The sequence below is a fragment of the Megalobrama amblycephala genome, linkage group LG10 (genome assembly GCF_018812025.1).
Source record: "Megalobrama amblycephala isolate DHTTF-2021 linkage group LG10, ASM1881202v1, whole genome shotgun sequence".
In the NCBI taxonomy this organism is placed as follows: Eukaryota; Metazoa; Chordata; class Actinopteri; order Cypriniformes; family Xenocyprididae; genus Megalobrama; species Megalobrama amblycephala.
Window position 1 is genome coordinate 22,194,648 of NC_063053.1, and position 14,355 is coordinate 22,209,002.

At 37.5% G+C, this 14,355-nt stretch overlaps 1 protein-coding gene across 3 annotated transcripts in view; it reads right to left on the bottom strand.

Moving 5' to 3' along the window:
• Window positions 1-802: 802 nt before the first annotated feature.
• kif16bb (kinesin family member 16Bb) overlaps window positions 803-14,355 on the bottom strand; it is a 50,824-nt gene continuing 37,271 nt past the window's right edge. For all 3 annotated transcript variants that reach the window (XM_048205372.1, XM_048205371.1, XM_048205373.1), the window contains 3 exons: window positions 13,661-13,722; window positions 4,828-4,897; window positions 803-3,611 (listed from right to left, as the gene is read on the bottom strand). In XM_048205372.1, coding sequence (XP_048061329.1) covers window positions 1,491-3,611; window positions 4,828-4,897; window positions 13,661-13,722 — 2,253 coding nt within the window. In that variant the 3' untranslated portion in view covers window positions 803-1,490. The remainder of the gene's footprint in view (window positions 3,612-4,827; window positions 4,898-13,660; window positions 13,723-14,355) is intronic.

The following is a 14,355-nucleotide window of genomic DNA, read 5'->3' on the forward strand; positions in this document are numbered from 1 at the left end:
ATTTTTTTGCACCCTCAGATTCCAGATATTGTCCTATCCTAACAAACCATACATCAATGGACAGCTTATTTATTCAGCTTTCAGATTATGTATAAAACTCTTACAGTCTGCCATAAAAGCAATTTTCTTTTTCCTGGGAAAATCTGTCCTAGATCAGGGTCTTTTCATTTACACAGTATTTCCAGTCTAAAAAGGTGAAAAGCTCTGATTTTCTGAGAAGGCACATGATGTACTTTTATTAAAAGGGACTCTTTCCCTCTCTTGCTGGCATTCTGTCAAAGAAAAGCACTAGTTGATTGCACTGTATATGCAGCCATAATTTTCTACACAGTATACCATTTTTAGACAAGGTAGGGGGGAAGAATGTCTTCTTCCTGCTCTTCTTCTTCAGTGGCATAAAGTGGAACAAAAGGGACCGTGACACTATTAGCTAGCAATGTGATGCAGTGAGAACTTAAGTGACACCTGCAAAAAAAAAAAAAAAAAAAGGAAAATAAATAAATAAATAAATAAAAATCTCACCTTGACCTTGGAATCTCCCCACACCATGACGAGTTCAAGAGATGCATACTGATAGCTGCTGAATGCTGCAGGCATGCAACATGCATTTGTTTTATGAAGCAAGGCTGTATGAGTCAAAGACAGTGTAGGAAGAGTGTGAAAATTGAAGAGAGGGAGAAGCTGTTTTTTTTTTTATGCAGGTTTTTTCATTTTTATGCTAGGGTGGTACATCACTGTGCAACCGAAACAATATACCTTCAACTGAGCAAAAAAAAAAAACAAAAAAAAAAAAACTACACTATAAAAGCATAACGGTGACGCACAGGGATAAACACGTCAAATGCTAATTGGAAGCAATCGTGTACTTTTAATTCTATAATTGGCATCAAATAGAATGAACATGAAAGTTAAGGTTGAGTACTGATACTATCTCTGAATCAACAATCATTGTTGATCTGCCCATATAATATTGCCAAATAAACACCATTACTACTATGTCAATGGTCTCAACCAGCCTAATGAATTTATGATCTAAATCATGGGCACTACTTTCAATGATTAAGGCCCATTCACACCAAGGATGATAACTATAACATTAAGAAATGGGTCTAAATAATAAAATAGTAGCAGAGTCCACACCACAACTATAACGATATCATTGTAATCACTTTCACAACGATTTTCCCTGCTGATGAATGCTCAAGCATTTAAAGCGTTGGTATGGACACTAATATAGTTATCTTTATAGTTATCGTTCTTGGTGAAGAGGCCTTTACTCATTCCTTTGTCAGAAAAATGTATCACAATGCTAGTCATATAAAACTTCATGCAAATGTACAAAAATAACAGAACAATTACAAAAATGTCTTTATTTCTCAAATCCTAGCGTCGTCGACTCATGTCTTGTTTTCGTGCACTCAGCCTTTTTTGTAGTCTCCTGTCGAATTCTCCTCACTGGGCTGTTAATTATTTTGCTGGAAGGTCCTTGATCAAATGTTTGACAAGTTATTAATCAGGAAGGTGGCCTCAGCGGAGCTGCTGAAAGTTAATTTCCACACTTCATTCCGGGGAGATGAATCAGAGTTGGTAGGAGATTGGGCAGCTGCCTCATCAGCACTGCAGACCTCTGGAGGTTGAGGGTGACTTCCAGTACCACCAGATTTCCGGTAGACATGAGCAAAAACCACATCCAGACGCATACTGCCGTATCCGTCTCTGACCAGCACGCAACGGACGGCCAAACGCTGCCGCATGTCTATTAGCCTGAACTGGGCCTGGCGTGCCACTATAGCTACTGAACGTGGAGGTGGGTGATAAACTGCATCCTCACGCAAGAGGCACATGTGCGTGTCAGTCAGGACAAGCTGGACAAGCTCAGAGTCTATTGGTACCACCTGTGAAACAGGTACAATAGGGTCAGTGTGCAGCTCCAGACTTGATCGCTGAAATCTGACAGTCGTGTAAAGAAGTAGTTGCACATGTGCAAGTGCCGGACGTTCACCTTGCATGTTACCATGTAACAGGAAGACCAACTTAGCCAGGGTTTTTTGGAAAGAGCATGTAAGTCGCCCACCAGAGGGTAGAAGCAAATCTTTAATACGGGAGTTCCAGTCTAAGGACAAAGATACTATGTCTTTTGACAGTAATGGATGGTCCAGTGCACCCCTCTCGAAAGGGTAAATAGCCTCAAGTAAAGTTCGAGACAGTTCTTGACTTAAGGCTGCATTGCAAGTGTGCAAGGTAAGTATGCTGTTCTCTGTGTTGCCTGTCAGTCTGACAGTCTGCCCAGCAAAACCTATGTGGATCTCCTGCAGTTCCTGAAAGGATAATTCATAGAAAACATTTAAAGAGTGTGTGGGGCTGGAAGAATCAGTCAAAGGATCAAAGGTGACCACCAAAAGCTTAGTCTGGAAAAGGACAATAACTGCAGGCTGCGGATCTGGTTGAGAACAGGTGGCGACACTGAGCCAGTATAAAGCTAACACCCGCTCTTCCATTAGCAAGTGGGCAGGGATCACATTGTGCAGGCAGGAGAGAAGCTGCTGAGGTGGAAGGTTCTGGAGATGGAGCAAGGATTCAGGTACAGGGTGTAGTCTTTGGCAACATACCTTAAGTCCCTCACTTATATGGGTAGTCACCGAATCCCTTGTCTGAGTTGCCTCCAAAGCCATCAAAGGGCTCTTCCATTCATCTGTTCTGGATCTTGACAGATCTTGCATGGAAGGCAATGCTACACTTTGTTTACTTACTGACAAAAACTCACTATGGGACAGTTTGCGGCGAAACTGGGTTGCCTCCAGAGTTGGTTTTTCCTCTGGTCTTAGAGTCAATTCAAACTGGATATGGTGTACAAAGGGTAGATCCTTTACCAGTGAGCACATTTGATTGTACCAACTGCTTTCTCTACCACCAGTTTGTTCTTTCAAAGAGTTTGTAAGCACACGCGTTGCGTCTGCCAGCATCCAGGACACTCTACCTGCAAGGCTCCCCAGGCTAGAGCTGAGCCCACTTCCTTCTGGATGGGCTTTGACTTCTTGACTCTCAACAGATGTTCTGGATAAAATGTGCTCACCAAATTGGCCCCCCATGGTAAGTGGGCTATGCCTCTGTGAAAAGTGCTCCAAGCGAGTCAAGCTGGGTACAAAGGCTGCTCCTCCTCCCGTGGCGGTGTGCCTGCTCTGTATATGGGATTCCTCAGCTAACAAGCTCCCTTCTGAGCCCACGACCGGGTGCCAGAGATACTGCTGCTCGACATCCAGGTGCCCAGAGGTCCTGTTACAGCACTCCTGAAGTATTCTAGTATCCCAGAGCCCTCCATTCACCCCTGTTTCCTCCCCCTCAGTTTCCCTATCTGTCACATCCACTGACAAAGCTTCAGTTTCTGATTTATGAGGGGCTGACTTCTGCTTCTCCCACTGGATGTTGAGACTTGTCTGAAGCGACTTTCCCAGACTTCTGGCATCTCCTGTAGGGTTGTTAGTGGCACAGTGTTCTGTAAGTTCCCTGGGTGTCTCAGGAACGTGCTGAGACTCTGAAGGTCCACTGAAACTACTGTCTGTTTTGTTTTGAGGAAAGAGGAAGTCTGTATGAGCAAGAGATGTGGAAAATATCTGCAAGGAGAAAAAAGGAATTGTGTCAATAGTGTTTTGTTTTTAGTTCACTACATTTTCTAATATATTTCAATAAATGTAACAATGTTTTATGCAAATGTTTTTGAGACTCTTATTAGAGTTAACTTGTCTAGCATCTCTCAGAAGTGGGCTTTAAAAGCTGTGAAAATAACCCTCATTTCTGCTCACTTCTGTTTATCTTGTATCTGTTTATCTCTGTTTAAGTGGACTAAACACTTCACCCAATATAAATGGAAGAGCCAGGAGTGAAATCAGTGAGAAGTAATTGGCTGTAAACACTTACTCTATGAATCTTTATATTTGTAAGAAAGGCTCTGCATGCTATTTGTATTAGTTGCTGTTCCACAGATGAAAATATGATTAAGCCATTGATTTGATGGTCTTTCTTTCCAGGGGGAGCCATAAAGCCATGTAGAACACATGTAATAGGTAAAAAATGTATACATCATAATCAATGCTAGCTGAGAGTGCTCAAATTATTTGCCATTATAATTATTTCCATGGAAGGCAAATAAGGCTTAAGGCAGTCAGTCCATATTTGTAATAAAAAGAACAGCATGTTTCTGTGGTGATAAGAAACAACCCCCATATCACTGTCTGTAATTAAAATACCTTTAATAAAAGTTTAACCTACAAGATCAGTGATATCACAGTGAATAAACATTATGCTTTTGATGTCACTGCTTTATTTCAAAACTAAGACTGTAGCCGTATTAATTAGAGTCTAATTAATTATAATAGACACTGTGTGGCTAATATTCATATAGCCACTGAGTTAATTAAACAAAATAATGAGCTCCTTATGTGCTGAAATCAAATAACATGTCAAGAATAGGACAGTATGTCCACAGCTCAATCAGAGGCTTCTGATTGACAATTTAAATCAGCATTTTTTAATTTCCAAGTGCAAACATAAAAACAGCTCTGGCTCCCACTAGGTCCCAGAGGCAGCTGCACTGCCTTCAGGCAACGGCGAACTCCATCTATGCTTGTTTTTCAAAACAGCGTATAGCCTGTCCTCATACAGAAGCTATAAAAATCAAGCTACTGTCCAGCCAGACACAAACAAAAGTTAGCACCTCTGATTTTTTTCTTAGACCTAAAGTATAGAAGAGCATAAATCCATGCAATTCATCCAGTAGTCAAACAGATACAGTAATAAAGCACTGAGTGAAGGCTAACAACACATGCTTACCCTGTGACTCTCTCCTGAGAAACAACAGTCTTTTATGTCACCTTCAGGTTGGTCCGAAACCTTTCTGGAACTGTAAGGGAAACCATTCTCCATTTTAGATGATTCAACAAAATAAAAATTCAACATTTGTATTTATATTACAAGGATTAGATAGGAAAAAAGCATATTTCTTCTAAATGATATTTACACTTAAGCATGGCCACAAAAGAGTGAAGCAATTAGGTTTATATTCAAAACCACGCTGCTGTAGTCTTTGTTTTGAAGATTGAATTTAATTATTTTTGCTAGTTATGACACAAGAGACCTCCAACAGGCGGGAAGGCAAAAAGACTAAACTGCACAATGTCCCGCATCCCCAAAAGCGTCTATAAGATTTGAATAGCAAAGGACCCAAATGTCTGGATGCGATTAGGGCCACTCAGCTAGCTGTGAAATTAAATAGAATGTGCGCATGTAGATTTGAGGATTTACATACAAGCACTTCATTCTCAGACTGTTTGCATGGGGATGGAAAAGCAGCTTGGTGGGAAACGACGACGACTTTCCGTCAAGCTCAACAGGATTTTGGACAGAAAGCCAAAAATTTAATGGAGCCTCGTACACAACTTGTTGGATAGCAGAGCATGTACAAGTCAAAACCCTGTAAAATGTCAGAAACGCCCCCAGTAGAAAACAACAGCAGGGTACTGATCTTATACTGGAGCATGTGTTTTTGAACAGCAGAGCATCTACTGAGAGCATTTCAGACACAAAGGTAAATACAACATATTTTACAATGCAGGTCACAAAAGCAGTTTCACAGAGTATATTTTGGTTAGGGATGCAAAAATGTGAAGCATAGATTTTTCAAAAATGCAAGGACAAAGGAATCGTAATTTGTAAGAACATATTTACACTAAAAAATTTGTACTTATTTTATAGCATTTAGTAGTGCATTCATTGAACATGTTTGTCATAAGTATACTGTAGGTCAGACAGACTCCAGACTTACAGGCACAGTATTTGAAATTCTGAACCTTGACTGGTGCCACAAAGACTCATCCTCTAGGTTTCTACCCAAGCAGTGTGGCTCCTTTTGGGCTGTCTCCTGTATATTCATCTCTCTATACATCATCTCCTCTCTATGCCCTGTCTGTGATCTTAACCCTCCCAAGGTCTCTGTCTTTATGTCACCCTCTGAGTTCACAGAGGTGGATTCTTGGTGACTGTCTTCCAGCAGTTTTTGATATTGCTGTTTGATAAAGGCTGAAGATTATTCACATTTTATGATGCCTCCCATTCATCACACGCACTGCAAAACAATTAACAACAGCATTGTTATCTTCATATCTGCTCAGCAAACACTTCCTGTGTCTATTGTTTAAACATTAGGCAGTGCAATGTGAATGGGTATGAATGAATCTAAGAAAATTCAGTAAAAGAAACAATAGCAAAAATCTAAAAAACTTTTTCCTCTGCACTGGAGAAACATTTAATTAAATATCAATATCAATATCGCTTTCAATCAATGACTAAACAATCTGCAAAATTCAATAAAGAGCTACATCAAATACCCTAAGCTGTAATATTGGAAGTCTTTGGGTTGGTGCACAGAACATGCAGGTATAAAAAAGATGAAAAAAAGATGAAATGCATTATGTTGAAAAACTATCCACAAATAAACATGCTATTTTCTATGTATTAATCAGTGTGTGAATGAAAACCACAGCACTGTTAACTAACGCCTCAAGTTGACTTTTTTTAACCTGAAATGAAAAAAAAATTCAGGCAAATAATAATGGGTTTGTGAGTTGCTTCATACTACGGAATATTTTTTGGTCAATTTATCCAAAATACTTGCAGTACACCATTTACTTGAGGTTAAATGCCTTGCACTTGTACAACAGATCCTCAGTCCTTGCAAAGATCAAACCTGCAACCATTCAATTAACATTTCAGATCTATAAAGGTGTCATGAACTGCATTTTATTATTTGTGACCCGCTCTGGCGAAATGAGTCGGAAGTCGCAACGTTCTATTTTAAGATATGGGCCCATAATGTGGAAAAACAATTAAAAAAATCGATTTTTTTATTTTTAAGCTAATTTCAAAGAACAGACTTTCAAAAATAATCTCCCAAAGTTTCGTAGTCCAGATAACTGAGTAAAGGTATTTAAATGGCTATTAAATTTGACATGGTTTTACTACATTCACTGGAAATGAACTCAACTCCTCTGGTCACTTATGAGCATTTCCCGGTATCCCCTGAAACGTCACTATCTCTGCTCTCCAAATATGCATGTGATTGTCACGCCATTTCGTCAGTAAAGCCGGTTCCCTGTTTACCGCAAAATCGCCATCACCTGCTTTCAAATGGAGCGGCATTTAATAGACAGAGCCGTAGTTCACCGACAAGCTACGCAATATCACGTTCATATCGCAGATGAATCGCCTTCGATAATGAATGCGAATTGCGTAGCTTGTCAGTGATCTACGGCTCTGTCTATTAAATGCCGCTTCATTTGAAAGCAGGTGATGGCGATTTTGCGGTAATCAGGCTTTACTGACGAAATGCGCGTGACAATCGCATGCGATATATCGCCCAGCCCTAGTGTATAGTGTAGTGTAGTATACTGTGTGTAAGTTAGTTCTGTTTATTAATAATATTTGAGAAATGTCGCTGTCAAAAAAAAAAAAAAAAAAAGTGGCCAAAGCTTTAAACTCACTGGAGGCTGCTAACCTAAGCTCTGGTGCTCCGCCTTTCTCTCTCTCTCTCTCTCTCTCTCTCTCACACACACACACACACACACACACACCCTCTCTCAAGCAAAAATGTAGCTATGTAGCCTTCTGATTTTAGTAAATCTTTGTAAAAGTGCCTTATAAAATATTAATTCAAATAAATACTTTAAAATAATTTGAGCTTTAGCCTATATATATATATATATATATATATATATATATATATATATATATATATATATATAAATGTGTTTGGTCAAATTATGCTGTAAAATAAATAGTTTATCCCTTTAAATACAATGGATTTTGATATATATCAACAACAAAAAAACGGGCAAAAAACTTTAAAAGCGATTTTCTCAGGTTTTTAATTGGAAAAAGAGGGCAGACGACCATAATTCAAATGGGTATATCTTTAAAACCATTCAAGGTATGACTTTGATTATGATATCATTTTAAAGCTTATTGTCTCATCTTTCCATTGATACCAAAATCTCAATTTTGAAATTTGGGTCACTGTGACTCATTTTGCTGGATCAGGTCACATTTTAAAATGTTTCCTGAGTTGCACTTACAATATTAGTATAATTTTTACATCAAAAATTGTCATAATATAGAAATACAAGGCCATTTTCTGCCCTGATTTTAGCCCTCTCATATGAACACTCTGTTGGAAGTGGCGTGTCTGCTGTGAGACTTCAATGTAAAAGCCCACTGCTATGATTGGCTAACATCTTCGCATACGAAATAAGCGTTATATCTTTTAGTATCCTTTTACTATTGCAGCTGTCGAGATTAACTAATAGTGAAAAGTTGATTATAGCATTATATTTAGATCATGAAACTGTAGCCGATGACAGACATGTCCGTTGAGTGAATGAATGCAGTGATCTTATCATTGCAACTTGATTTCTGCACTCTCAAGAATGCTTTTATCAACATCACTGATTAGATAAGGGGAGTTTTGGCGAGAGACCAGAACTCAGTCACTGATAAAATCACGCTGTTGATTGACAGCTCCAGCGATTATAAAGTGAAGGTTCTTTGATCGCTTTCTGTATATAATTTAATCACAATTTAAACTAAGAAAAACAATGTCAAGTTAACTGTTTAGTCAGTCACTGACTTGATTTACTGATGCAAAAATGTAAATAAACGATTTTGAGACAAAGAACATCTGACTGTACATGAATCATTACATATCAGAAATCACTGATCACAGATTAGGCATTAGAATTAACAAAATTACTTGCTGTAAGATATGGACCCTACAGTAATGCCACAATATGCAAGTAAAAGTGCGTTTGCAAAGCCTCCGCCCGAATTGCGAAATTTCAAAGAATCCACAGTGAAATGTACCAAACAAGCAGTCTTTTTTTAGTCTCTGTTTTTTCCACTTCTCATCTCACTACTATGCCAATGGGCAGGGCCAAAGACACGACGATGTGTCTTTCGTTGCACTATTACGTCATAATGTGACAAAATCCGAAACGATGTTTTCATAGTCAGGGATGCAAACAGGTAAGAGGGAAAAAAGGTGAGAACATTGCGTGGGGCGGGGGCATACTTCACACAATATGATTTTTTTTAATTTTTTTTATTTGCTTTACATGCTTTAATACCGTATATATCCAAAACTGTAATGCAGGATATTTAAGACAATATTGGGTGATTAGACGGCAATACTGAGCTAAACTGCAAACTGTTTGCCCTCTCTCTCTTTACCATTCCCACATCTTAGACCTCAAATACATAAAATATTCCCCATTAAAGACATTAGTTTTTAAAGTAAGAGTAAAGGAAACAGTGTACAGTACTCATTAAAACAACCAAGTACCCTTGTAAGACCCCATAAGTGACCTATTTTGATCTCAAAAAGGTGAGTTGTCACTGTGGTGATGAGTTTGCATCTATGCATAGTACAATGACCTATTATATGTCAAATTAGATTTTTCAATTCACGACTCCTTTAAGCACTGGGTGCACCTTCTGTTTAAAAACTTGGAGTAAGAGAACAATGTGGGGATAAAACACATTTTATCTGAGGCTCCGTCTTCTTTGACGTGGAAATCTCCGGCTCATTTCTTGCTCCGTCTGTCAAGGACAGACGTCCGCAAGTAAAAACATGAACATACTTGAGAGCTGCTTTATAGTAGAAACTGAAGTTGAAGAAGTTGACACTGACACTGTTTTTTCATGTTTAATATTGTAAACAAACAATCTAATGAACTGAATTTACTGGAGTGCCAAACTGCAGAGCTTGTCAAAACATATCCACATCGCTATGATCAGATGCTTTCGTAACTACGGTTTTCTCACCGCTGTCATTTTCGTTGTATTTTGTTTATTTTGTTATTGGAAGGAAAGTGCACAGTGCATATTTATATATTCATCTAAACGCCGCTCTCAGCAGTGTGGGCACCGTTGGGATGTTTGCTAACAGTATACCGCTGTAAATGTATTTCGAACATCTTTTTACCCCTAAGCAAAGAACGAAAAACAACTTTGCCACGAGGATTTCTTTTGTGTCCTGTTGCTAATAATGATATATCAAACGATATGCAATAACGTCACAGGAATATTTCACCCAAAAATGAAAACAATATGCACTGTAACTATGTGCTGGACAGATGCATTTCAATGACAATGAAAAGCCAGGTGAAAATATCAACATTTCATGCATTTAAACAAGACTCGTTGCATTTTTGAAGGAAATCAGTTAAAGAAAAATGTACAGTACAGTCCAAAAGTTTGGAACCACTAAGATTTTTAATGTTTTTAAAAGAAGTTTCGTCTGCTCACCAAGGCTACATTTATTTAATTAAAAATACAGTAAAAAACAGTAATATTGTGAAATATTATTACAATTTAAAATAACTGTGTACTATTTAAATATATTTGACAAAGTAATTTATTCCTGTGATGCAAAGCTGAATTTTCAGCATCGTTACTCCAGTCTTCAGTGTCACATGATCCTTCAGAAATCATTCTAATATGCTGATTTGCTGCTCAATAAACATTTATGATTATTTTCAATGTTGAAAACAGTTGTGTACTTTTTTTTTTCAGGATTCCTTGATGAATAGAAAGTTCAAAAGAACAGCATTTATCTGAAATACAAAGCTTCTGCAGCATTATACACTACCGTTCAAAAGTTTGGGGTCAGTAAGAATTTTTATTTTTATTTTTTTGAAAAGAAATTAAAGAAATTAATACTTTTATTCAGCAAGGATGCAGTAAAGACATTTATAATGTTACAAAAGATTAGATTTCAGATAAACACTGTTCTTTTGAACTTTCTATTCATCAAATAATCCTGAAAAAAATATATTGTACACAAATATTTTGTACAATTGTACACATTAAATGTTTCTTGAGCAGCAGATCAGCATATTAGAATGATTTCTGAAGGATCATGTAACACTGAAGACCGGAGTAATGATGCTGAAAATTCAGCTTTGCCATCACAGGAATAAATTACTTTGTGAAATATATTCAAATAGAAAACAGTTATTTTAAATTGTAATAATATTTCACAATATTACTGTTTTTACTATATTTTTAATTAAATAAATGTAGCCTTGGTGAGCAGACGAAACTTCTTTTAAAAACATTAAAAATCTTAGAGGTTCCAAACTTTTGGACTGTACTGTACATGAACCACTGCACAAATTTCACATAGGGCAAAATTATAAAAATGGCTGAAAAACTTTCTCTCTGAAAAACATTTCAGGAAATGAAGCAACATTCCCCCAAAAAAACAGCATTCAAAACCATGACCTGTGGCCTATTCTGAGATCACATTCACATGACCGAACAGGTGCTCATTTCTCTTTTCTCTCTAATTTTACCAAGACATTTGCTATGAAAATCCTTTATAAGCTCTTGGGAACTCTTGTGAGTGAAAATAAAGTAGCAGTTAGAGCCTCCTAAATGCTTCATATGTTGATATTCTACATAATATCCAGAAAATTCAATTAAATTGTGAATGTACATAATCAAAGAGCGAAAAAAAGAAAGAAACTGGTTCCAGCGAAGCGACAGAACAGGTGAGAAGCATCTGTTTCACTAGCTGATTATTAAACTTTTGCTGTAGCACACCTTCTGTTTGCAAACTGAGAGGAAGCGGAGGTGACTGGGGGAAAGATAAACATACTTATCCTACACACATATAAAGCTTGAGCAAATGCAATGCTTTAACAGCAGCATACTACGCGATGAGCATTTAAAAATGCACTTTTACATGCACTATGTATGTTTTTCATATTGATGAAAAATGACTTAAAACCTTTCAAAGGTTTTTACAGAAGACTTACAAAAGTCAAGCTGTATGGTTGTAGTGTTAAAGCTATTGAGCTTTCCATAGGAAATTGTAAAACTACAAAATGACAAACACATGAATCCAGGCCAATGGAGACCCACAAAAAAGGTTTGATTTCGTCTTGCCCAGCAAAGCCGTACAGCAGGATATAAATATATAGTACAAAACCGACTCATAAATTAAAGCATATTTGGACAGTGTAATGCTTTTCTTTTTTGCTCTGCTGGTATTTAGCCATGTTTGATGCATGCATCAAATCCTATTGGATTCTGATGCTTTTGCACAAACCAAATCCACAGTCTATCACATGAAAGCCAGAACAAAATAAATTAGCAATCTCCTAGCCTTGCAGTGCTCACTTCAAACACACAAATCCATTATCTATAGAAAGCTTTGAACAACAAAGCCAAAGACGACCAAACAAACAAAACATTTTGTAAACACCGACAAAGGAACAATTAGGGGGAACAGCGTGCAGAACATTGCCGAAGGCGTCTAAAGCGCCACACATAGATTGTGTGTATATGTGAAGAGCCTGGAGGTTCACAGATGATGCATGACGTCTCCCGGCTCCAGCTGCAAACAGTAGCACGTCAGAAAGAAGTCTCCCAGCTGGGAGTTGGGAGACTGGGAGCTTTCTTTGTTGTCATAGTTGTTGACACACAAGACACAGAACAGCCTGAACCTCTCTACATGTCTTATTCTCTTTCTAATCAAACTTTCTTATATGTGTGGAAATTCTTACACTCCAATCTTGCTCCTAGAGGGTCAATATCCAGCAGAGTTAAGCTTCAACCTGTTCTAATACACCTGCCTGAAATTTTCCAGCAATCCTGAAGAATTTGATTAGCTGGTTCAGGTGTATTTAACTGGGGATGGAGCTAAACTCTGCAGGAAGACTCAACATCAAGACTTTAGATACAGCATAACTGTTGCACTTTCCATTGAGAGCTTTGCCTGTATTCCTAAACAACAGATCACATCTGTTGTAGCCATTTTCTTTTTTCCCCTTTAACTGCATCTACCAAAGTGAAAAAAAGCTAAATCTCAGTAAAAATATGCCCAAGATTAAAAAGGGTAATAAAACTAACTGCAAGTAAGAGCCAAAAAGAAATTAGTCAAATGTGTGGAATGAATTCAAATACAGATGCCCAGCAATGACAAAAAAGACATATTTCAACTCAAAACCTAAAACAGAACTGAAATACAACGAAAATGTTAGGGATGTTGAAAAGATCAGTTTAAACTAAAAAAGTGACAGTGTTTACTCTTAAGGGTTTTTTTTTCCACACAAACCTGGGCTGTCACGGTCACAGGACAAACACTGTAATAACTTGAACTAATATTTTAAAACAAAACAGAGGATTTCCTATTTTTTCCATCAGGTCAAATATTTTAGTTGAATGATGAACAATTCACTTACTGTCCAATCTTTTTTATTATCTTCAGAGAACAACAAAATTAAGTATCAAACTCCATGTGAAGTTGCAAATTTATATATATATAAAATATTTTATACTTCCATGTTGTTTGATGTGAACAGCTCTCAAGTCCCATCCCAGAAGAAACTAAAAGTGTCCTAAATGTGATTACTTATATCTATCTTGTCCAAGGTATATAAAATGTATTAAAGGAAGCAATTAAAGTTAATTTTTCCAGGATAAGTGGTGTGCAAAATGTCTTGTGAAAGAAGATAAAGCTACCGTGCTGCTGACTAAACGTTATATAACATAATGAATCAGAGGATGGATGGGGATACAGCTCAGTCTGTCTCACAGCAGGTGTACTCACCTGAAATGACTGAAAGAGTCCACAGAGAACGCAGTGGAGCTACTCGACACGAAGAGCCCAGACTGTGGAGAACACACAAATGGATGGTTGAGCAAAGACACACAGCACTGTGGTAAAAACCACTCTCACAACTGAAAGACAGCTGTTTCTATCACACCACAATTACAGCACACTAATTAAAGCAAACATACCATTAGAAAACACTACAAATCACTATCATTCACATCGAAATGAAAGAGTAGAATGCATAGAGACTGGTAAACATGATTGCAACGTGCCTCAATGAGCATGGAAATAAAACACCTTTTATAGCAAACTGTCTTTGTTCTAATGAAAGTTTAAAGAGATAGTTTACACAAAAATATATTTTTTTTTTTTGTCATCAGTTATGCACCGTTTCAAACCCATATGACTTACTTTCTGCCATAGAACACAAAAGGAGATGTTTAGTAGAATGACTGAGCTGCTCTTTTCCATTCAATGAAAATTGAAGGGGACCAGGGGCAAAAAAATAAGCCATGCATGAAGTCATTCACTAAATCTTTCCTTGAAAATCATTTTGTGGTTATGGTTCACTTTCACTGTATAGGTAAGAGAATCTGAAGCATGCTACAAATAAACTACTTTTGGGTTCCACTCAAGAGAGAAAGTCATACAGGTTCAGAAATGATGAATGATTAAGTTTAGACACCTGA